At 52.2% G+C, this 24583-nt stretch overlaps 1 protein-coding gene across 2 annotated transcripts in view; it reads right to left on the bottom strand.

The window, feature by feature from the left end:
* LOC145340173 (potassium/sodium hyperpolarization-activated cyclic nucleotide-gated channel 3-like) overlaps nucleotides 1-24317 on the bottom strand; it is a 32712-nt gene extending 8395 nt beyond the window's left edge. Inside the window, exons 1-5 of one of the 2 annotated variants that reach the window (XM_080184605.1) lie at nucleotides 23810-24317; nucleotides 13580-14009; nucleotides 10574-10735; nucleotides 6776-6994; nucleotides 127-273 (exon numbers count right to left, since the gene is read on the bottom strand). In XM_080184605.1, the coding sequence (XP_080040731.1) occupies nucleotides 127-273; nucleotides 6776-6994; nucleotides 10574-10735; nucleotides 13580-14009; nucleotides 23810-24267 (1416 nt within the window). In that variant the 5' untranslated portion in view covers nucleotides 24268-24317. The remainder of the gene's footprint in view (nucleotides 1-126; nucleotides 274-6775; nucleotides 6995-10573; nucleotides 10736-13579; nucleotides 14010-23809) is intronic. The other variant, XM_080184606.1, reaches the window with a different exon arrangement.
* Between the last annotated feature and the right edge of the window lie 266 nt (nucleotides 24318-24583).

Below are 24583 nucleotides of genomic sequence, written 5' to 3'. Positions count from 1 at the left end.
CTGCAGATGGTGACTCAGGTCCCTGTGAGGCAGCAGTGCTAATCACTGTGCCACCCTCAATTTCATTCATTTCTCCAATACGAGCTTGATGTGACGTTGTATCCGCGGTATCTTATGTTCACTCACCTCTCGGAGTGGCACACTAAGTTCTCCCAGGATATTCTCCTCTTCAAACATCTTGCCCTGGTATCGGTGTTCATAATATTCGTGAATTCGCTGCCGCATTTCAGCTGGCAGTTTGTGGAAGGACATATATTGTTCAACTTGCTTGTACTGGACAGAGAGGAGAAGATATTTCACTCAGTATCTCAATCACCTGCGATTATACACATCACTTGTCACATTCCCACTGTGGCTGTGTGAAGGAGCAAAGATATCCAACCCCATCTGTCATCCCCTCTCCCTCAACACTCCTCTAACCTTCATTCTACACTGCCCTCTCCGTCACCATCTCTCCATTTTCCCCCCTTCTCTCCATCCTAGCTGTTGATACCACCCTCACGCTTCTCTATCTCTGAATCACAGAATGGCTTCCCTCCACCTCTCTCCTCTCAGTACCCATCCCTCTATACTGCCCCATCTCCTTATTTCTCCTCTCTATACCATTCCATCCTTTTCCTCTCAATCCCTCCTTTCCATCCCTTTATTCTTCCTCACCCTCTCTATCCCTTCTTTCCATCTCTCTATCCTTCCTCACCCTTTATCTATCCTTTCTCTATCTTTCTATCTTCCCTTCCCTTCTTCTCTCTCTATTCCTTCTCTTCCTGTATCTATACCTTCTCTCCTCTCTCTCCTCCTTGTTCTCTCAGTCTCTCCCTCTCCCTTTTTCTCTCTGCCTCTGTGACTCTCCACTCCGTCTCCCCCTCTCTCTCTATTCCTTCTCCCCTTCTATCCATCCCTTCTCTCCCACTCTATCACACCGCTCCTCCCCCTCTCCCTGAGTCCCTCATTCTCTGTCTCTTCCTCTCTCAATTTCTCCGTCTCCATATCTCTTTCTCTCTCTCTCTCTCCGTCTCTCCTTCTCTCTCTCCCCGTCTCTCTCTCTACCCCCCCGTCTCTCCGTCTCTCTCTCCCTGTCTCTCCATCTCTCTCTCCCTGTCTCTCCGTCTCTCTCTCTCTCTCCCCCTGTCTCTCCGCCTCTCTCTCTCTCTCCGCCTCTCTCTCTCTCTCCGTCTCTCTCTCTCCCCGTCTCTCTCTCTCCCCCTGTCTCTCCGTCTCTCTCTCTCTCCCCGTCTCTCCCTCTCCCCCTGTCTCTCCGTCTCTCTCTCTCTCCCCGTCTCTCCGTCTCTCTCTCTCTCCCCCGTCTCTCTCTCTCCCCCATCTCTCCGTCTCTGTCTCTCTCTTCCTCATCTCTCCGTCTCTCTCTCTCCCTCGTCTCTCCGTCTCTCTCTCTCTCCCCCGTCTCTCCGTCCCTCTCTCTCTCTCTGTCTCGCCGTCTCTCTCTGTCTCTCCCTGTCTCTCTCTCTCTCCCTGTCTCTCCGTCTCTCTCTCTCCCTGTCTCTCCATCTCTCTCTCTCTCTCCCCCATCTCTCTGTCCCTCTCTCTCTCTCTCTCCCCGTCTCTCCGTCTCTCTCTCTCTCCCCGTCTCTCCGTCTCTGTCTCTCTCTCCCCCGTCTCTCCGTCTCTCTCTCTCCCCCTGTCTCTCCGTCTCTCTCTCTCTCTCCCCCGTCTCTCTCTCTCCCCCATCTCTCCGTCTCTGTCTCTCTCTTCCTCGTCTCTCCGTCTCTCTCTCTCCCTCGTCTCTCCGTCTCTCTCTCTCTCTCCCCCGTCTCTCCGTCCCTCTCTCTCTCTCTGTCTCGCCGTCTCTCTCTCTGTCTCTCCCTGTCTCTCTCTCTCTCCCTGTCTCTCCGTCTCTCTCTCTCCCTGTCTCTCCATCTCTCTCCCCCATCTCTCCGTCCTCTCTCTCTCTCTCTCTCTCCCCGTCTCTCTCTCTCTCCCCGTCTCTCCGTCTCTGTCTCTCTCTCCCCGTCTCTCTCTCTCTCCCTGTCTCTCCGTCTCTCTCTCCCTGTCTCTCCATCTCTCTTTCTCCCTGTCTCTCCGTCTCTCTCCCTCGTCTCTCCGTCTCTCTCTCTCTCTCTCCCCCATCTCTCCGTCCCTCTCTCTCTCCCTGTCTCTCCGTCTCTCTTTCTCCCTGTCTCTCCGTCTCTCTCTCTGTCTCTCCGTCACTCTGTCTCTCCCCGTCTCTCTGTCTCTCCCCGTCTCTCTCTCTGTCTCTCCCCGTCTCTCCCTCTCTCTCCGTCTCTCTCTTCTCCGTCTCTCTCTCTGTCTCCCCCTGTCTCTCCGTCTCCCCCTGTCTCCCCGTCTCTCTCTCTCTCTCCCCCGTCTCTCCGTCTCTCTCTCTCTGTCTCCCTCTGTCTCTCCGTCTCTCTCTGTGTCTCTCCCCATCTCTCCGTCTCTCTCCCTGTCTCTCCCTCTCTCTCTCTCCGTCTCTCTCCCCGTCTCGCCATCTCTCTCCCTGTCTCTCCGTTTCTCTCTCTCCCTGTCTCTCCGCCTCTCTCTCCCTGTCTCTCCGCCTCTCTTTCTCTGTCTCTCTCTCTCTCCCCGTCTCTCTCTCTCCCTGTCTCTCCGTTTCTCTCTCTCTCCCTGTCTCTCCGTTTCTCTCTCTCTCCCTGTCTCTCCGTTTCTCTCTCTCTCCCTGTCTCTCCGCCTCTCTCTCCCTGTCTCTCCGCCTCTCTCTCCCTGTCTCTCCGCCTCTCTCTCCCTGTCTCTCCGCCTCTCTCTCTCTGTCTCTCTCTCTCTCCCCGTCTCTCTCTCTCTCTCCCTGTCTCTCCGTCTCTCTCTCTCTCCCTGTCTCTCCGTCTCTCTCTCTCTCCCTGTCTCTCCGTTTCTCTCTCTCCCTGTCTCTCCGCCTCTCTCTCCCTGTCTCTCCGCCTCTCTTTCTCTGTCTCTCTCTCTCTCCCCGTCTCTCTCTCTCCCTGTCTCTCCGTTTCTCTCTCTCTCCCTGTCTCTCCGTTTCTCTCTCTCTCCCTGTCTCTCCGTTTCTCTCTCTCTCCCTGTCTCTCCGCCTCTCTCTCCCTGTCTCTCCGCCTCTCTCTCCCTGTCTCTCCGCCTCTCTCTCCCTGTCTCTCCGCCTCTCTCTCCCTGTCTCTCCGCCTCTCTCTCTCTGTCTCTCTCTCTCTCCCCGTCTCTCTCTCTCTCTCTCCCTGTCTCTCCGTCTCTCTCTCTCTCCCTGTCTCTCCGTCTCTCTCTCTCTCCCTGTCTCTCCGTTTCTCTCTCTCTCCCTGTCTCTCCGTTTCTCTCTCTCTCCCTGTCTCTCCGCCTCTCTCTCCCTGTCTCTCCGCCTCTCTCTCCCTGTCTCTCTGCCTCTCTCTCCCTGTCTCTCCGCCTCTCTCTCCCTGTCTCTCTCTCTCTCTCCCCGTCTCTCTCTCTCTCCCCGTCTCTCCATCTATCTCTCCCTGTCTCTCCGTTTCTCTCTCTCTCCCTGTATCTCCGTTTCTCTCTCTCTCCCTGTCTCTCCGTTTCTCTCTCTCTCCCTGTCTCTCCGTCTCTCTCTCCCTGTCTCTCCGTCTCTCTCTCCCTGTCTCTCCGTCTCTCTCTCCCTGTCTCTCCGTCTCTCTCTCCCTGTCTCCCCGTCTCTCTCTCCCTGTCTCCCCGTCTCTCTCTCCCTGTCTCCCCGTCTCTCTCTCCCTGTCTCCCCGTCTCTCTCTCCCTGTCTCCCCGTCTCTCTCTCCCTGTCTCCCCGTCTCTCTCTCCCTGTCTCCCCGTCTCTCTCTCCCTGTCTCCCCGTCTCTCTCTCCCTGTCTCCCCGTCTCTCTCTCCCTGTCTCCCCGTCTCTCTCTCCCTGTCTCCCCGTCTCTCTCTCCCTGTCTCCCCGTCTCTCTCTCCCTGTCCCCCCGTCTCTCTCTCCCTGTCTCCCCGTCTCTCTCTCCCTGTCTCCCCGTCTCTCCCTCCCTGTCTCTCCGTCTCTCTCTCCCTGTCTCTCCGTCTCTCTCTCCCTGTCTCTCTCTCTCCCTGTCTCTCTCTCTCTCTCTCCCCCTGTCTCTCCATCTCTCTCTCTCTCTCCCCGTTTCTCTGTCTCTCTCTCCCTGTCTTTCCGTCTCTCTCTCTCTGTCTCTCTCCTGTCTCTCTCTCTCCCACTCTCTGTATCCCTGTCTCTCTCTTTCTCCCCCCCCCCCGTCTCTCTCTCTCTCACTCCCCCCGTCTCTCTCTCTCTCTCTCACTCCCCCGTCTCTCTCTCTCTCTCTCTCTCACTCCCCCTATCTCTCTCTCTCTCTCACTCCCCCTGTCTCTCTCTCTCTCACTCCCCCCTGTCTCTCTCTCTCCCCTGTCTCTCTCTCTCCCCTGTCTCTCTCTCTCTCTCACTCCCCTTGTCTCTCTCTCTCTCTCTCTCTCTCACTTCCCTTGTCTCTCTCTCTCTCTCACTCCCCTTGTCTCTCTCTCTCTCTCTCACTCCCCTTGTCTCTCTCTCTCTCTCACTCCCCTTGTCTCTCTCTCTCTCTCTCTCTCTCACTCCCCTTGTCTCTCTCTCTCTCTCTCTCACTCCCCTTATCTCTCTCTCTCTCTCTCACTCCCCTTATCTCTCTCTCTCTCTCTCTCACTCCCCTTATCTCTCTCTCTCTCTCTCTCACTCCCCTTGTCTCTCTCTCTCTCTCTCTCTCACTCCCCCGTCTCTCTCTCTCTCTCTCTCTCTCACTCCCCCGTCTCTCTCTCTCTCTCTCTCACTCCCCCTGACACACTCCCTCTCACTCCCCCTGACACACTCTATCTCTGCGTCTCTCTCTCTCTTTCCCAGTATTAATGTGAAGCCAGTGCTGACAGATGAGATGTCAGGGTGATAATTGGGTCATTATTTTACTGATTTATTCTCTCACCAATTTCACTGACTGTAACTTAAACGCTTCTTTTGAAAAGGGCATTAAATATTCAGCAATGTATCTGTAAGTAACAATCAGCAAGGCTGCAAATTCACTCAGTCCGTATCTCCAGCAGAATTAGCGTTGAGGCAGCGCCGCACTGTGGGAGGGTCAGTGCTGAGGGAGCGCCGCACTGAGGGAGGGTCGGTGCTGAGGGAGCGCCGCACTGTGGGAGGGTCGGTGCCGAGGGAGCGCCGCACTGTGGGAGGGTCGGTGCTGAGAGAGCGCCGCACTGTGGGAGGGTCAGTGCCGAGGGAGCGCCGCACTGCTGGAGGGTCGGTGCTGAGGGAGCGCCGCACTGTGGGAGGGTCAGTGCCGAGGGAGCGCCGCACTGCTGGAGGGTCGGTGCTGAGGGAGCGCCGCACTGTGGGAGGGTCAGTGCTGAGGGAGCGCCGCACTGCTGGAGGGTCGGTGCCGAGGGAACGCCGCACTGCTGGAGGGTCGGTGCTGAGGGAGCGCCGCACTGTGGGAGGGTCAGTGCCGAGGGAGCGCCGCACTGTGGGAGGGTCAGTGCCGAGGGAGCGCCGCACTGCTGGAGGGTCGGTGCCGAGGGAGCGCCGCACTGTGGGAGGGTCGGTGCCGAGGGAGCGCCGCACTGTGGGAGGGTCGGTGCCGAGGGAGCGCCGCACTGTGGGAGGGTCGGTGCCGAGGGAGCGCCGCACTGCTGGAGGGTCGGTTCCGAGGGAACGCCGCACTGCTGGAGGGTCGGTGCCGAGGGAGCGCCGCACTGCGGGAGGGTCGGTGCCGAGGGAGCGCCGCACTGTGGGAGGGTCGGTGCCGAGGGAGCGCCGCACTGTGGGAGGGTCGGTGCCGAGGGAGCGCCGCACTGTGGGAGGGTCGGTGCCGAGGGAGCGCCGAGGGTCGGTGCCGAGGGGAGCGCCGCACTGCTGGAGGGTCGGTGCCGAGGGAGCGCCGCACTGTGGGAGGGTCGGTGCCCAGGGAGCGCCGCACTGTGGGAGGGTCGGTGCCGAGGGAGCGCCGCACTGTGGGGAGGGTCGGTGCCGAGGGAGCGCCGCACTGTGGGGAGGGTCGGTGCCGAGGGAGCGCCGCACTGTGGGAGGGTCGGTGCCGAGGGAGCGCCGCACTGTGGGGAGGGTCGGTGCCGAGGGAGCGCCGCACTGTGGGGAGGGTCGGTGCCGAGGGAGCGCCGCACTGTGGGAGGGTCGGTGCCGAGGGAGTGCCGCACTGTGGGAGGGTCGGTGCCGAGGGAGCGCCGCACTGTAGGGAGGGTCGGTGCCGAGGGAGCGCCGCACTGTAGGGAGGGTTGGTGCCGAGGGAGCGCCGCACCGCTTGAGGTGTTCAATGAGTTGTTAAACGAATGCCCTCTGTGTGCTCTCTCAGATGGGTGTAAGGGATTCCACAGTCGCTACTGGAGCAGAGCGGTGTTGTGAGAGAGCGGTATGTGGAACCATGCTGTGTACGGGTGAGTTACTGTAATTACTACACTCGCCTTCAAGCATACCTATCTTTTCCTCACTCCTCTCTGCCTCTACCTTTCTCTGCTTCTTTCACCCTCATTCCCCTTCCTGCTGCACTCTCTCCCTCCCCTTCTCTCTCCTCCCCTTCTCGCTCCTCACTCCCTTACTCCCGTCTCCTTTGCTCCCCTCTCCCTCTTCCCATCTCTGCCTCATTTCCCTTCCTCATTCCCACCTTCCTCATTCCCACCTTCCTCCCTCCTCACCCCGTTCTCCCTCATTCCTTCTCCCTCTCCCTCACTCCCCCTTCTCCCTCACTCCCCCTTCTCCCTCACTCCCCCTCCTCCCTCACTCCCCCTCCTCCCTCACTCCCCCTCCTCCCTCACTCCCCCTCCCTCATTCCTTCTCCCCTTCCTCCTCTCTTCCTGACTCCCCTCTATTCCCTCTCTACCTCCCTACCTTGCTCCCGCCCCTCTCCCTCCCCCTGTGCATTCCCAGTGTCCTTACCTTCTCCTGATATTGGCGCCTGGATGAATCGAGAGACTGGATTAGGGCAGTGGCGTGTCCGATGAACATGGCGTAGCAGGTAGCCCCCACGATCATACTCAGCATAGTCAGCCAGACATCAGTCATCCCCTTGGGAGCCTGTTGGCCGTATCCGATACACAGCATGTGGCTCATTGCTTTGAAGAGGGCATGAGAGTACTGTTTGCCCCAGGAATCATTCTGGAAGAGACAAGGTTCCACGTCAATCTGTGGAGAGCAGGGATACTCTTCCAGAGAAGGACAGACAGTCGGAGGAAGCAGACCAGCCACCTCGACCATCGAGAAGGACGGCAGCGGGGGGGAACAGCAGACACATGGGGAATACCCACCGCCTGCAAGTTCCCCTCCTCCAAACCCCTCACCGTCCCGACTTGGAAATATATCGGCCGTTACATTGCAGTGGCTGGGGTCAAAATCCCGGAAGTCCCTCCCTAACAGGTCAATGTCTTCTTAATAATCACATTGCTAACTGCCAGTTGCATTGTTAAAGGGGGCTTGGATATCTGTGGGACGTTCCGTACTCTCTGGGCTGTTGAACTGACCCTGCTCCCATGTCACATTTTGATTTGAGATTTCCATTGCGATCTGTTTTTTGATCGCTGCAGTGTCCCTTTAAGGGGCAGCCCCCCCCAACCTTGGTTTGAACTGGTTTGTCCCAGGGTGGGGACACTGCAGTGGGGCTGGGGGAGGTTCTGGAGTTCAGGTAAGGTTCTGTTAACATTGCCCCTCAGTTACTGGGAGGCTTGGTGACTATCAATCACTTTAATTCTCCTCTTCAGTTCATTACTGGGTTTGTTTTAGTGTGGAGGAGATTAGAGACACAGCGGGCAGAGAGCACTGACTGAACCAACTTAATAACTCTCCCTCTCCCTCGCTCCATCTCCCTCTCCCCTCCTTCCTTACCTCCTCCCTCCCCTTCATCCTCCCCATCTGCCTCTCCTTCTCTGTCCCCCTTCCACTCCCCACTCTCTCCCTCCCCCTCCCCCTTCCACTCCCCACTCTCTCCCTCCCCCTCCCCCTTCCACTCCCACTCTCTCCCTCCCCCTCCCCCTTCCACTCCCCACTCTCTCCTCCCCCTCCCCCTTCCACTCCCCACTCTCTCCCTCCCCCTCCCCCTTCCACTCCCCCACTCTCTCCCTCCCCCTCCCCCTTCCCACTCCCCACTCTCTCCCTCCCCCTCCCCCTTCCACTCCCCACTCTCTCCCTCCCCCTCCCCCTTCCACTCCCCACTCTCTCCCTCCCCCCTCCCCCTTCCACTCCCCACTCTCTCCCTCACCCTCCCTTCCCCTTCTTTCATTCCACTCCCGAACCCCCTCCTTTCCCTCCACCTCTCCCTCCCTCCCACTCTCCCTCCCTCTGTCTCTCCCCCCACCTCCTTCCCTCTCTGCCTCTCCTTCCCGCTCTCCCTACCTCTTCCTCCCCCTCTCCCTTCCCCCTTCTCCCTCCCCACTTCTCACTCCCCCCTCTCCTTCCCCGTCGACTTCTAACTCTCCCTCTCCCTCCCTCCCCATCCCCCTCTCTTCCCCTCTCCCTCCCCATCTCCCTCCCCCCTCTTCCCCCCCTTCCCCTCTCCTTCCTCTCCCTTCTTCCACTCTCCCTCCCCTCCCTCCACTCTCCCTTACCCCTCCCTCCATTCTCCCTCACCCTCCCTCCACTCTCCCTCACCCTCCCTCCACTCTCCCTCCCCCTTCCTCTTCCACACCCCCCTCCCTCCCCTTTCCCCTTCTCTCCCCCTGCCTTCCCCTTCCTCTCTCCTCTCCCTCCCTCTCCCCCTCCCTCTCTCCCCCCACCCCCTCCCTCTCTCCCCCCACCCCCTCCCTCTCTCCCCCTTCCTCCACCCCCTCCCCCTCTCCCCACCCCCTCCCCCTCTCCCCCCACCTCCTCTCCCCCTCCCTCTCTTCCCCCACCCCTCCCCCTCTCCTCCCTCTCTCCCCCTCCCCCCTCTCTCCCCCTGCCCCCTCCCTCTCCCCCCCTGCCCCCGCCCTCTCACCCCTCCCCTCTCCCCTCCCCCTCCCCCACCCTCTCCCCCCTCCCCTCCCCCACCCTCTCCCCTCCCTCTTCCCCCCTCCCCTCCCCCTCCCTCCCACTCCCCTCCCTCCCCTCCCACTCCCCTCCCCCACTCTCCCCCTCCCTCCCCGTCCCCCTTCCCCCCTCCCCATCCCCCTCCCCCCCTGCCCCCACCCCCTCCCTCATCCTCTCCCCCCCCCCTCCTCTCCCTCTGCCCTCTCCCACTCTCCCTCCCCCTCTACCTCTAACTGTCTCTCTCTCCCTCCCTTCCTCCCCATTCCCCTCTCTTCCTTCCCTCACCCTCCCTTCCTCCCCTCACCCTCCCTTCCTTCCCCTCACCCTCCCTCCCTGTCTGCATGTTCTCCCCGTGTCTGGGTGGGTTTCCTCTGGGTGCTCTGGTTTCCTCCCACCCTCCAAAGATGTGCAGGTTAGGGTGGATTGGCCGTGCTAAATTGCCCCTTAGTGTCCAAAGATGTGCAGGTTAGGGTGGATTGGCCATGCTAAATTGCCCCTTAGTGTCCAAAGATGTGCAGGTTAGGGTGGATTGGCCGTGCTAAATTGCCCCTTAGTGTCCAAAGATGTGCAGGTTAGGGTGGATTGGCCATGCTAAATTGCCCCTTAGTGTCCAAAGATGTGTAGGTTAGGGTGGATTGGCCATGCTAAATTGTCCCTTAGTGTCCAAAGATGTGCGGGTTAGGGTGGATTGGCCGTGCTAAATTGCCCCTTAGTGTCCAAAGATGTGCAGGTTAGGGTGGATTGGCCATGCTAAATTGCCCTTAGTGTCCAAAGATGTGTAGGTTAGGGTGGATTGGCCATGCTAAATTGTCCCTTAGTGTCCAAAGATGTGCGGGTTAGGGTGGATTGGCCGTGCTAAATGCCCCTTAGTGTCCAAAGATGTGCTGGTTAGGGTGGATTGGCCGTGCTAAATTGCCCTTAGTGTCCAAAGATGTGCAGGTTAGGGTGGATTGGCCATGCTAAATTGCCCCTTAGTGTCCAAAGATGTGCTGGTTAGGGTGGATTGGCCGTGCTAAATTGCCCCTTAGTGTCCAAAGATGTGTAGGTTAGGGTGGATTGGCCATGCTAAATTGTTCCTTAGTGTCCAAAGATGTGTAGGTTAGGGTGGATTGGCCATGCTAAATTGTCCCTTAGTGTCCAAAGATGTGTAGGTTAGGTGGATTGGCCATGCTAAATTGTCCCTTAGTGTCCAAAGATGTGTAGGTTAGGGTGGATTGGCCATGCTAAATTGTCCCTTAGTGTCCAAAGATGTGTAGGTTAGGGTGGATTGGCCATGCTAAATTGTCCCTTAGTGTCTAAAGATGTGTAGGTTAGGGTGGATTGGCCATGCTAAATTGTCCCTTAGTGTCCAAAGATGTGTAGGTTAGGGTGGATTGGCCATGCTAAATTGTCCCTTAGTGTCCAAAGATGTGTAGGTTAGGGTGGATTGGCCGTGCTAAATTGCCCCTTAGTGTCCAAAGATGTTTAAATTAGGGGGATTAGCGAGGTAGATATGTTGAGTTACAGAGATAGTCTTTTGGAGAGTCAGTGCAGACTTGAAGGGCGAGACTTTTCCTGCACTGTAGTGATTCTATGGACTGGGTCTGTCCTTGGTATCACCCCAGTTCCTGATCTCCACCTCCCTGCCCAGCCCCAAGGCCTTCCCCTACCTCATCCCAGCTCCCACCCTCCCCCAGCCCTGATCTCCATCTGCACCCCCTAGCTCTCCCTCTCCAGGGGTCCGGGCTGCCCGCTTACCACCATGTGGTTGATGGAGACCCAGCAATCCTCTGGGAAATCCTGGAGCATTGGAACGAGGAATTGGAGACAGCCATCCCAGTGACACAGCAACAGCATCATCCCGATCAGGTTCACAATCCTCACCACAGCACTAGCGAGGTCGTAGGTCATGTGGAAGATCTAAACAGCGGAACGAGAGGGATTCACTGGGAGAGAGAACAGGCAGCCTTTCAAAGCAGATCAGTTGACCAGGGGTGAGCCAACACCATCAGCAAAGATGTCCGGTTAATGTGGAATTGGTGAAGGGGAGGTGCACCAGGGACGGGTGGGGGGAACTAATTGAATAGCACAGAAATAATGCAACAGTCTCCTTTGAGACTCACAGTGCTAGGGACCCGAGTTCAATTCCCGGCTTGGGTCAGTGTCTGTGCGGAGTCTGCATGTTTTCCCCGTGTCTGCTTGGGTTTCCTCCCACACCCCAAAGGTGTGCAGGCTAGGGTGGATTAGCCATGCTAAATTGCCCCTTAGTGTCAGGGGATTAGCAGGTGGGGTTTTGGGAATAGGGCCTGGGTGGGATTGTGGTCACTGCAGATGGGCCGAATGGCTTCTTCTGCACTGTAGGGATTCTATAACTAGAATCCAAGAGCAGGGATGGACTTCTGAGGCTGTATAAGGCTCTGGTCAGACCCCATTTGGAGAATTGTGAGCAGTTTTGGGCCCCGTATCTAAGGAAGGATGTGCCGGCCTTGGAAAGGGTCCAGAGGAGGTTCACAAGAATGATCCCTGGAATGAAGAGCTTGTCGGATGAGGAACGGGTTGAGGACTCCGGGTCTGTACTCGTTGGAGTTTAGAAGGATGAAGAAATTTCCCTCTGGGTGAAGAAATTTCTCCTCACCTCAGTTCTACAAGGTTTACCCCTTATCCTCAAACTCTGACCCCCCAGTTCTGGACTCCCCCACCATGGGGAACATTCTTTCTGAATCTACCCTGTCTAACCCTGTTAGAATTTTATAAGTTTCTGTGAGATCCCCTCTCACTCTGCTAAACTCCAGTGAATATAATCCTGACCGTCTTAGCCTCTCCTCATATGACAGACCGGCCATCCCAGGAATCAGCCTGGGAAACCTTCACTGTGCTCCTTCTATAGCAGGGACATCCTTCCTCAGATAAGGAGAACAGAGATGAGGAGGAATTTCTTCAGCCAGAGAGTGGGGAATCTGTGGAACTCTTTGCCGCAGAGGAGGCCGGGTCACTGAGTGTCTTTAAGACAGAGATAGATAGGTTCCTGATTAATACGGGGATCAGGGGTTATGGGGAAAGCAGGAGAATGGGGATGAGAAAAATATCAGCCATGATTGAATGGCAGAGACTCGATGGGACGAATGGCCGGATTCTGCTCCGATATCAAAACACCAACAAAACAAAGGAGATAGTCATTGGCTTCAGGAAGAACAGTGGGGGACAAGCCCCTGTCTACATCAACAGGGACAAAGTGGAAGTGATGGAAAACTCGCTGTCCTGATCATCAACAACCTGTCCTGCTCCCTCCACGCTGACACTATAGTTAAGAAAGCCCCAACATCACCTCTACTTTCTCAGAAGACTAAGGAAATTCAGTATGTCCTGTATGACTCTCACCAACTTTTACAGATGCCCCATAGAAAGCATTCTTTCTGGTTGTATCACAGCTTGGTTTGGGCTCCTGCTCTGCCCAAGACCGCAGGAAACTACAAAACGTCATGAATGTAGCCCAATCCATCACACAAACCAGCCTCCCATCCATTGACTCTGTCTACACTTCCCACTGCCACGGGAAAAGCAGCCAGTATAATTAAGGACCCCCCCACACCCCGGACATTCTCTCTTCCACCTTCTTCTGTTGGGAAAAGGATACAAAAGTCTGAGGTCCCGTACCGACCGACTCAAGAACAGCTTCTTCCCTGCTGCTGTCAGACTTTTGAATTAAGTCCTATCTTATTTTAGGTTGATCTTTCTCTGCACCCTGGGTAGGACTGTAATACTACATTCTGCACGCTCCCCTTTCCTTCTCTATAAATGGTATGCTTTGCCTGTATAGAAACATAGAAAAACTACAGCACAATACAAACCCTTTGGCCCACAAAATTGTGCCAAACATGTCCCTACCTTAGAGATTACTAGGCTTACCTATTACCCTGTATCTTACTAAGTTCCATGTACTTATCTAAAAGTCTCTTAAAAGACCCTATCGAATCCGCCTCCACCACCGTTGCTGGCAGCCCATTCCACGCACTCACCACTCTCTGAGTGAAAAACTTACACCTGACATCTCCTCTGTACCTACTCCACAGCACCCTAAACCTCTGTCCTCTCATGGCAACCATTTCAGCCCTGGGAAAAGCCTTTGTCTGTCCACTCGATCAATACCTCTCAATATCTTATACACCTCTATCAGGTCACCCCTCATCTTTCGTCTCTCCATGGAGAAAAGACTGGGCTCCCTCAACCTATCCTCATAAGGCATGTTTCCCAATCCAGGCAATATCCTTGTAAATCTCCTCTTTCTATAGCCTTTCTATAGCTTCCACATCCTTCCTGTAATGATGCGACCAGAACTGAGCACAGTACCCCAAGTGGGGTCTGACCAGGGTCTTATAGAGCTGCAACATTACCTCCCGCATCCTAAACTCAATTCCTCGATTGATTTTGTATAGCACGCAAGAAACAATACTTTTCACTGTACGGTAATATATGTGACCAATAATAAATCAAATATCTTTTGGTCTTGTGGTCCTATGGAGTGTAGCCTGTGGCAGGAGGGTGGGTAACCAAAGGGACACAGCCTGAATAGAATCAGTAAAGGAAGATAAGGAAAACTTTGTTTTAAAATGCAGCGAGTTGTGAAATGAAGGGATGGTGGAAGCAGATTCAAGAGGAACTTTCAAAAAGGGGATTGGATGAAGGCCAGAGGGGTAAAATTGACAGAGATACAGTGGGCACCAGGGATTACTTGGATAGAGCTGGCATTGGAAAGGTGGGTTTTACCTCCTCCCATTGGTGGATGTATCGGATGAGACGTGAGAGGCGGAGGAGACGCAGCAAGCTGAGGATCTTGGCAAATCGCACAATGCGTAAAGCCCTGGCCGTCTTGTAGACCTCTGAATCCACCCTGGTCTCCAGATCCACAATGAGGAAGACGTAGTCAACAGGGATGGAAGATACAAAGTCTACCAGGAACCAGCTCTTCAGATATTTCATCTTGATGGTGTGAGGGTCCAGGATGATCTCAGTGTTGTCCTCCACCACGATGCCCGTCCGGAAGTTCAGCACCAGGTCGATGAGGAAGAAGGTGTCGGAGACCACGTTGAACACAATCCACGGAGGTGTGTTCTCATCCTTAAAGAAAGTGATTCCCACTGGCAGGATGATGAGATTCCCCACCATTAGCAGCAGCATAGCAAGATCCCAATAAAACCTGCCCAAAGGAAAAGCCAGAACAGGTATTTACAGCGACACACTGACGCCGTCGCATACTGATGTGTGACATTGTCTGCTCCGTCCCCTCTCTCTCACTCTGGCAAGAATGGCACTCCCATCAGCTGGATTCTTACTGTCTCATCCCAGATTACAACACCCCCCCGCCCCCTCCCACTGCTCATGTTACACAGTCATCACCTAGTCCATGAGGGGACACACACTGAAATATACACACACACACACAAATATGCACAAATACGCACACACAGAAATATACACACACAAATGTGCACACACAGAAATATACACAAATACGCACACACACAGAAATATACACAAATACGCACACACAGAGAAATATACACAAATACGCACACACACAGAAATATACACAAATACGCACACACACAGAAATATACACAAATACGCACACACACAGAAATATGCACACAGAAATATACACAAATACGCACACACACAGAAATATGCACACACACAGAAATATACACAAATATGCACATACACAAATATGCACACACACAGAAATATGCACACACACAAATATGCACACACACAAATATGCACACACACAAATATGCACAAATATGCACACAGAGAAATATACATACAGAAATATGCACGCACACAAATATGCGCACACACACACAAATACGCACACACTGAAACTGAACTTTGCAGACGACACAAAGGTTGGTGGATTTGCGGATAGCGATGAGGACCATCAGAGAATACAGCAGGATATAAATCAGTTGGAGACTTGGGCGGAGAGATGACAGATGGAGTTTAATCCGGACAAATGAGAGGTAATGCATTTTGGAAGGTCTAATACAGATAGGAAATATACAATAAGTGGTAAAACCCTTAAGAGTATTTATAGGCAAGGGGATCTGGGTGTACAGGTACACAGGTCACAAAGTGGCAATGCAGGTGGGGAAGGTAGTCAAGAAGGCATACGGCAATGCTTACCTTCATCGGCCGGGGTATTGAGTTTAAAAATTGGCAAGTCATGTTGCAGATTTATAGAACCATAGTGAGGCCGCACTTGGAATATAGTGTTCAATTCTGGTCACCACACTACCAGAAGGATGTGGAGGCTTTGGAGAGGGTATAGAAAGGATTTACCAGGATGTTGCCCCTGGTATGGAGGGCATTAGTTATGAGGAGAGGTTGGAGGAACTTGGTTTGTTCTCACTAGAGTGACGGAGGTTGAGGGGCGACCTGATAGAAATCTACAAGATTATGAGGGGCACGGACAGAGTGGATAATCAGAAGCTTTTTCCCCAGGGTGGAAGAGTCAGTTACTAGGGGACACAGGTTTAAGGTGTGAGGGGTAAGGTTTAAAGGAGATGTACGAGGCAGGTTTTTTACACAGAGGGTGGTGGGTGTCTGGAACTCACTGCCGGGGGAGGGAGTGGAAGCAGATATGATAGTGAGTTTTAAGGGGTGTCTGGACAAATCCATGAATAGGATGGGAATAGAGGGATATGGTCCCCGGAAGGGTAGGGGGTTTTAGTTCAATCAGGGGGCAGCATGGTCAGTGCAGGCTTGGATGGGCCGAAGGGCCTGTTCCTGAACTGGAATTTTCTTTGTTCTTTGATCTATACACAGACAGAGAAATATATGCACACACACACGCAAACACACACTGAAACACACACACACCGAAGTACACACACACCAAAATGCACACACACCGAAGTGTACACGCACCGAAATGCAGGCAGAAATAGACAAAGATAGGCTCACAGGCACACTCACACGGAAATACAGATATGCACACACACAATCACAGACATACATAGACACAATCGCAGACATGCACATGCACAGAAACATAGACACACACAGACATGGACACATACAGAAGTACAGGCACACACACACACACATAGAAACATAGACAGAGAGACATACTCAGAAACACAGACCGACACATACACAAAACCACACGCACAAACACAGACACATATACAGAACACAGAAGGATAGACAGATGCACACACAGAAACACAGGCACATGCACAGACAGACACGCACATAGAAACACAGATATACACATAGACACAGACAGATGCGCACACACACACACACACACAAATACAGGCACATGAAGACACAGAAATACACTCATACACAAGAATTAAAACATAAACCCACACACAAATGAACGCATTCACACACACAAACATTCAGGCAGAAACACTTAAGTACAAATGCACGCAGATATGTTTGCACATGCATAGACGTGTGCCTGTACACACACCCACAGGCAGAAACAGAGCGATGTGTGTAACAGTAGTGTCAGATCAGCAGATAGAGTGTGGGATACAGGCTGTGTAATTACTGGTTGAGAGGTTAACTCTCTCTGTAGGGTGTGTCACAGCTCTGTGCCCTCTCTGACACACACTGTGAGGGTAGAGCAAGCTCACTGACTGAGAAGCTTCACAATAACAAGTCAAGCAAACACCTTCCATCAATGGGTGAATCCCTGTGGAGATGACTGATCAGAGAAACATTTTCCCAGAAACTGCAGACACGTTATGACCTAGAAATGACCTTCAGGGCCGGTTCCAGCTCATTAACCAGGCTGTGTAGAACAGGTTAACTGTAATTCATCCGAATGGGAGCTGTCCACCGGATAGTGCATTCTAACAGTCAATCCTGTATCGCAGTGAGAGTCAGCACCTTCAGGAGAGGAGGGAGACCCTGTACCCCAGTGAGAGTCAGCACCTTCAGGAGAGGAGGGGGACCCTGTACCCCAGTGAGAGTCAGCACCTTCAGGAGAGGAGGGAGACCCTGTACCCCAGTGAGAGTCAGCACCTTCAGGAGAGGAGGGAGACCCTGTACCCCAGTGAGAGTCAGCACCTTCAGGAGAGGAGGGAGACCCTGTACCCCAGTGAGAGTCAGCACCTTCAGGAGAGGGAGGGAGACCCTGTACCCCAGTGAGAGTCAGCACCTTCAGGAGAGGAGGGAGACCCTGTACCCCAGTGAGAGTCAGCACCTTCAGGAGAGGGAGGGAGACCCTGTACCCCAGTGAGAGTCAGCACCTTCAGGAGAGGGAGGGAGACCCTGTACCCCAGTGAGAGTCAGCACCTTCAGGAGAGGAGGGAGACCCTGTACCCCAGTGAGAGTCAGCACCTTCAGGAGAGGGAGAGAGACCCTGTACCCCAGTGAGAGTCAGCACCTTCAGGAGAGGAGGGGGACCCTGTACCCCAGTGAGAGTCAGCACCTTCAGGAGAGGAGGGGGACCCTGTACCCCAGTGAGAGTCAGCACCTTCAGGAGAGGAGGGAGACCCTGTACCCCAGTGAGAGTCAGCACCTTCAGGAGAGGAGGGAGACCCTGTACCCCAGTGAGAGTCAGCACCTTCAGGAGAGGAGGGGGGGACCCTGTACCCCAGTGAGAGTCAGCACCTTCAGGAGAGGAGGGGGGGACCCTGTACATACACGTTTACATACACACACCTATATTTACATACATACACCTACACATACCTATACTTACACACATATACACAAGGAGGGGTGCTCTCAGAACGGTTGGGGAGGGTTTAAACTAATATGGCAGGAAGGTGGGAACCTTTGTAAGGATTCAGGATGGGGAGTTAGGAACAAGAGGAAAAGACAGTAAAGAGAATCAGGAAAGTGATAGGCAGAGAAATCAAAGGCCAGGTCAGACAAGGACAGAGTAAAAAAGGTTAAAAGTGCCCACCTTAAGGTTTTGTACCTGAATTCTCAGATCATTTGAAACAAAATGGATGAATGGGTTACACTGATAGATGTAAAAGGGGTGTGATATAGTTGGCATTACGGAGACGTAGGTCCAAGGTGAGCAAGGATGGGAACTAAACATTGAGGGCTATTCCGTGTTTAGGAACACCACAGGAAAAGGTGGTGGAGTTACATTAAAGATGATATTGATACGATATTGGGGAAAGATATGATCATAGATGATGTGGAATCCGTACGGGTGGAGTTAAGAAACAATGAAAGGCAAAAGATATTGGTGGGGGTGGAATACAGACCGTCGTGGTAATGTTGGGGAAAACATTAGACAGGAAATCAGAGATGCCTGTGTTCAAGGAACATCTGTGATTATGGGCGACTTTAATCTGTGTATAGATTGGGAGAGTCAATTAGTCACAGTGCAATGGAGGAGGAATTTCTGGAGTGCGTTCGGAATGGTTTTCCGGAGTAATACATTGAGGAACCAGCAAGAGAACAGACCACCTTGGATTGGGTGTTGTGCAATGAGAAAGGATTAGTTGGCAATCTAATTGTGAGAGCACCCTTGGGGATGAGTGGCCAACTTTTCCAATTGGCAGAGAGAGACTAGTGGGGGGTTCCGCAGGGATCTGTGCTGGGACCCCGACTGTTCACATTATGTATGAATGATTTGGAAGAGGGAACTGAATGTATTATCTCCAAATTTGGAGATGATACAAAGTTGGGTGGGAGGGTGAGCTGTGAGGAGGATGCAGAGAAGCTTCAGCGTGATTTGGACAGGCTGAGTGTGTGGGCATCTGCATAAATGGATAAAGGTGAGGTTATCCACTTTGGTAGCAATAATAGAAAGACAGATTATTATTTAAACATGTGTAAATTGAGAGAGGCGCATACTCAGCGAGACCTTGACCCCTCGTGCATCAGTCACTGAAAGTAAGCGCACAGGTACAGCAGGCAGTAAAGAAGGCAATTGGTTGTCCTTCATAGCGAAAGGATTTGAGTATAGCGATAGGGATGTTTTGCTGCAATTGTATAGGGCATCAGTGAGGCCACACCTGGAGTATTGTGTGCAGTTTTGGTGTCCTTATCTGAGGAAGGATGTCCTTGCTATAGAGGGAGCGCAGTGAAGGTTTACCAGGCTGATTCCTGGGATGTCATATGAGGAGAGACTGAGTCAGTCAGGATGATATTCACTGGAGTTTAGAAGAGTGAGAGAGGATCTCATAGAAACTTATAAAATTCTAACAGAGTTAGACAGTTATGTTTCAATGTAACCGTTAGGGATGAGTGACCATAATATGGTCGAATTCTTGTCAAGGTGGATAATGATGGAGCTGATTCTGAGAGCGGGGTCCTGAATCTCAGTAAAGAGAACTATGATGGTATGAGGCATGAATTGGTCAGGATGGACTGGGAAACATTACTGAAAGGACAGACTGTGGACAGGCAATGGCAGGCATTTCAAGGACTAATAGGTGAACTCCAGAAGTTGTTTATTCCTGTTTGGTGCAAGATTGGAAAGGGAATTGTGACCAAACCATGGCTTACAAGGGAAATTAGTGATGGTTTCAGATTCAAGGAAGAAGCCTACAAATTGGCAAGAAAAAGCAACAGGCCTGAGGATTGGGAGCAGTTTAAAATTCAGCAAAGGGATTGATTAAAAGGGAAAAATAGAATATGAAAGTAAGCTAGCGGGAAACAGAAAAACTGACTGTAAAAGTTTCTATAGATATGTAAAGAGAAAGAGATTGACAAAAACACATGTCGGCCCCTCACAGTCAGAAACAGAATTTATAACGGGGAATGAAGAAATGGATGAGGAATTAAATTTGTCCTTTGCTTCAGTCTTCACAAAGGAAGACATGAATAATGTACCAGGAGGTGCTGAGAGAGATGTGTTTTAGTGAGGAGCTGAAGGAAATCAGCACTAGGAGAGAAATGGTTTTGGGGAAATTGATGGGATTGAAGATGGATAAATCCTGATAATCTTCATCCCAGAGAACTTCAGGAAGTGGCCCTGGAAATAATAGATCCATTGGTGGTTATTTTCCAAAATTCTTTAGCCTCTGGACTGGTTCCTACAGATTGGAAGATAGCTAATGTAAGCTCGCTATTCAAAAAGGGAGATAGAGAGAAAACAGGGAACTATAGACCAGTGAGACTAACGCCAGGACTGGGGAAGTTTCTGGGGTCCATTATCAAGGATTTTATAACTCAGCATTTGGAAGGCAGTGGGATAATTAGACACAGTCAGCATGGATTTACAGAAGGGAAATCATGCTGGACAAATCTATTGGAATTCTTCAAGGATGTAACCAGTAGAGTTGACCGAGAGAACCAGTGGATGTTGTTTATTTAGACTTTCAGAAAGCTTTCCACAAGGTCTCACATAGCAGACTGCTGTGTAAAGTTAAAGCATTGAGATTGCAGGTAATGTGTTGTGATGGATAGAAAGCTGGTTAGCAGATAGGAAGCAAAGAGTTGGCATAAATGGGTTTTCTTCTGATCAGCAGTCAGTGAGTAGGGGCGATTCCATAGGGATCTGTGCTGGGACCCCGACTGTTCACATTATGTATGAATGATTTGGAAGAGGGAACTGAATGTATTACCTCCAGATTTGGTGAGGATACAAAGTTGGGTGGGAGAGTGAGCTGTGAGGAGGATGCAGAGAAGCTTCAGCGTGATTTGGACAGGCTGAGTGTGTGGGTATCTGCATGGCAGATGCAGTATAATGTGGATAAATGTGAGGTTATCCACTTCAGTTGTAATAATAGGAGGACAGATTATTATTTGAACGGGTGTAAACTGACAGAGGTGCATACTCAATGAGACCTTGGAGTCCTTGAGCATCAGTTGCTGAAAGTACGTGTGCCGATACAGCAGGCAGTAAAGAAGGAACATAGAAAATTAGAAAATAGATGCAGGAGTAGGCCATTCGGCCCTCCAATAGGATCATGGCTGATCCTGCACTTTCGGTATCCCATTCCCGTTTTCTCTCCATACCCCTCAATTCTTTTAGCCACAAGGGCCACGTCCGGCTTCCTCTTGAACATATCTAACAAACTGGTCCCCAACAGCTTTCTGTGGGAGAGAGTTCCACAGGTTCACAACTCTGAGTGAAGAAGTTCTTCCTCATCTCAGTCCTGGATGTCTTACCTCTTATTCTTAGACTGTGATTCCTAGTTCTGGATTTCTCCAACATGGGGAACATTCTTTCCCCACCTAGCCTATTAAGCCCCATCAGGACTTTATTTATTTTTCTGAGATCCCCTCTCATTCTTCTAAATTCCAGTGAGTACAAGCCCAGTCGATCCAGTCTCTCTTCATTTGTCAGTCCTGTCATTCCAGGAATCAGTCTGGCAAACCTTTGCTGGACTTCCTCAATAGCAAGAATGTCCTTCCTCAGACGAGGAGACCAAAACTGCACACAATACTCATGGTGTGGCCTCACCAAGGTCCTGTATAACTGCAGCGAGACATCCTTACTCCTATACTCAGATTCTCCTGCTATGAAGGCCAGTCATTCGCTTTCCTCACTGCTTGCTGCACCAGTATGCCAATCTTCAGCAACTATTCCACCATGACACCCAGCTCACGTTACACTTGCCCTTTTCCTAAACTGCCACCATTCAGATAATAATCTTCCTTCCTTTTTGCTACCAAACTGAAGAACCTCACATTTCTCCACATTATGTTGCATTTGCCAAATATTTGCCCACTCAGCCAGCCTGCCCAAGGCACCCTGCAGCCTCTTAACATCCTCCTCACAGTGCACACTGCCACCCAGCTTAGTGTCGTCTGCAAATGCGGAGATATTGTATTCAATTCCTTTTGTCCAAATCATTAATGTATATCGTGAATAGCTGTGGTCCCAGCACTCAACCCTGCGGTACCCCACTAGTCACTGCCTGCCACTCTGAAAAGGACCCATTTATTCCCACTCTCTGCTTCCTGCCTGCCAACCAGTTCTCTATCCACGACAATACCACGAGTTTTAATTTTGCTCGCTAATCTCACGTTTGGGCCCTTGACAAAAGCCTTTGGAAAGCCCAGATACACAACATCCACTGGTTCACCTTTGTCCACTCTCCTGGTCACATGCTCAAAAAATTTCCAGAAGATTTATTAAGCACAATTTCCCTTTAGTGAACCCACGCTGACTTGGACTGGCCCTGTCACCGCTTTCCAAATACCCAGTTATTCCATCCTTAATAAGTGACTCCAGCATTTTCCCCAACACCGATGTCAGGCTAACCAATCTATAATTCTCCATGTTCTCTCTCCCTTTTTTTTACAAATCATGTGTTGTCCTTCAGAGCGAGAGGATTTGAGTATAGGGATAGGGATGTTTTGCTGCAAATGTACAGGGCGTTGGTGAGGTCACACCTGGAGTATTGTGTGCAGTCTTGGTCTCCTTATCTGAGGAAGGATGTTCCTTGCTATAGAGGGAGCGCAGCGAGGGTTTACCAGGCTGATTCCTGGGATGGCAGGTCTGTCATATGAGGAGAGACTGAGTGGGTTAGGATTATATTCACTGGAGTTTAGAAGAGTGAGAGGGGATCTCATAGAAACACAGGGTGGATTCAGAAAGAATGTTCCCGATGGTGGGAGGAGTCCAGAACTCGGGGGTCATAGTGTGAGGATAAGGGGTAAACCTTTTAGAATGGAAGTGAGGAGAAATGTCTTCACCCAGAGGGTGGGGAATGTGTGGAATTCACTCCCACAGGAAGTAGCTGAGGCCAAAATGTGTGGTTTCAAGAAGGAATTAGATATAACTCTTGGGGCTAAAGGGATCGAGGGATATGGGGAGTAGGGGGAGATCAGGATAGAGAATTTGATGATCAGCCATGATCATAATGAATGGCAGAGTAGACTCAAAGGGCTGAATGCCCTCCTCCTGCTTCTTGTTTCTATTTTTTTCTACGTATATACAGACATATACCCACACATATCTACACTCACACACATCTACACACACACCTACACTCACATACACACACACAAACACACCTACACTCAAACATATACACACTCACACCTACACTCAAACAAATGAACATATCCCTACCCTCATACACACACCTACACTCATACAAGCACACCTACTCTCACACACACCTACACTAAACACATATTTACACACCTACCCTCTGGCACACGCACATACATACACACCCCTACACACTCACACACTCCCCTACCTTCACACATGCACACTTAACTCACACATATATACACACACAACACAGCTACACTCACACACACAGCTACATTCATACACATGCACACACAGCTACACTCATACACATGCACACACACATGCGCACACAGCTATACTCACATGGACACAGCTACACTCACACACATATACACACACACAGCTCCAGTCACACTTATTCTTACACACATATACCTACACTCACACACATATACACACACACAGCTACAGTCACCCTTATTCTTACACACATATACCTACACTTTCACACATATACACACACACATATTTATACTCATCCATACCTACACACACACATGCACACATAAACTCACACGCACAGCTACACTCATACACATATACACTCTCACATACACACATATATACAAAGACACACAGATACACACACAAGTGTGTACACACTGTCACACAGTTGGATTATTGGTTAGTATCTGTGTATATCCCCCCGTCCTTCCCCTCCCATTTCCCCCTGTCCCCCCCATTCCCCCCTCCTCCTCCTCCCTCCTCCCCCATTTCCCCCTTCCTCCTCCCCCCATTTCCCCCCCTCCTCCTCCCCCCCATTTCCCCCCCTCCTCCTCCCCCCCCATTTCCCCCCCTCCTCCTCCCCCCCATTTCCTCCCTCCTCCTCCCCCCATTTCCCCCCTTCCTCCTCCCTCCTCCCCCCATTTCCCCCCCTCCTCCTCCCCCCCATTTCCTCCCTCCTCCTCCCCCCCATTTCCCCCCTTCCTCCTCCCTCCTCCCCCCATTTCCCCCCCTCCTCCTCCCTCCTCCCCCCCATTTCCCCCCTCCTCCTCCCCCCCATTTCCCCCTTTTACCTGAAGTCACTGTAGGGATGGATGATCCAGAATCCTGCAGATTTAACCCTCTCCTGCTCAATCTCCACCGCCTTGTGGCTGCCGAACATGCGGAGGGAGAATTTGTTGACTCCGGGCTGCAGCATGGCAGTGATCTGTCGCTGCATGAAGGTGTCTCCAGGCCCAGGGCTCAGCTCCTGTTCCTCAGGCAGGATCTGTTCACATGAACCCCTGGCCTTCCGCAGGAAAGCCACCGCCTTGTGTGGGGCCATGGCTGGCCTCTGGCTGGAGTCTGGGCTGCCTTGTCCGGTCCCCTGTCCACTCACCTCTCCATCCACCAAGTGCTCCTCCTCCAGCTCCCAGTCCTGGGGGCTCTTAGACACTGAGGAGAGGCTTTCCCTCCCCTTCTTCCCCCCATCCCTCTCTCTACTGCCCTTCACACCATCTGCTGGCTCCATCTTACTCACTGTTCCTTGCATTGTGGGGAGGGGGGGGTGACCCTCACTTCCTTCCCCTCCCTTTCCTCCTTCCCCCTCCCTCTCTCCCTACTTCCTTCTCTTTCCTCTTCCACTCTCCTTTCCTCCTTCTGTCTCCCTTTCCCCTTCCCCCTTTCTCTCTCCTTCTCCCTCTCCTTTCCTCTATCTCCTTCCCCCTCTCTCTCTCTCCTTCCTCCTTGCTCTCCTTCCCTCTTCTCCTTCCCCCTCTCCTCTCTCCTTTCCCCCTCACTCTCTCTCCCTCCTCCTCTCCTTCCCTCTCCTCTCCTCCCTCCTCTTCTCTTTCCCCTCTCTCCCTCCT

The sequence above is a fragment of the Carcharhinus amblyrhynchos genome, unplaced genomic scaffold (genome assembly GCF_965287045.1).
Source record: "Carcharhinus amblyrhynchos unplaced genomic scaffold, sCarAmb.v2.hapA scaffold_819, whole genome shotgun sequence".
NCBI lineage: Eukaryota > Metazoa > Chordata > Chondrichthyes > Carcharhiniformes > Carcharhinidae > Carcharhinus > Carcharhinus amblyrhynchos.
The sequence above is the reverse complement of the archived record's forward strand: the minus strand, read 5'-3'. Positions and strand labels throughout refer to the sequence as shown.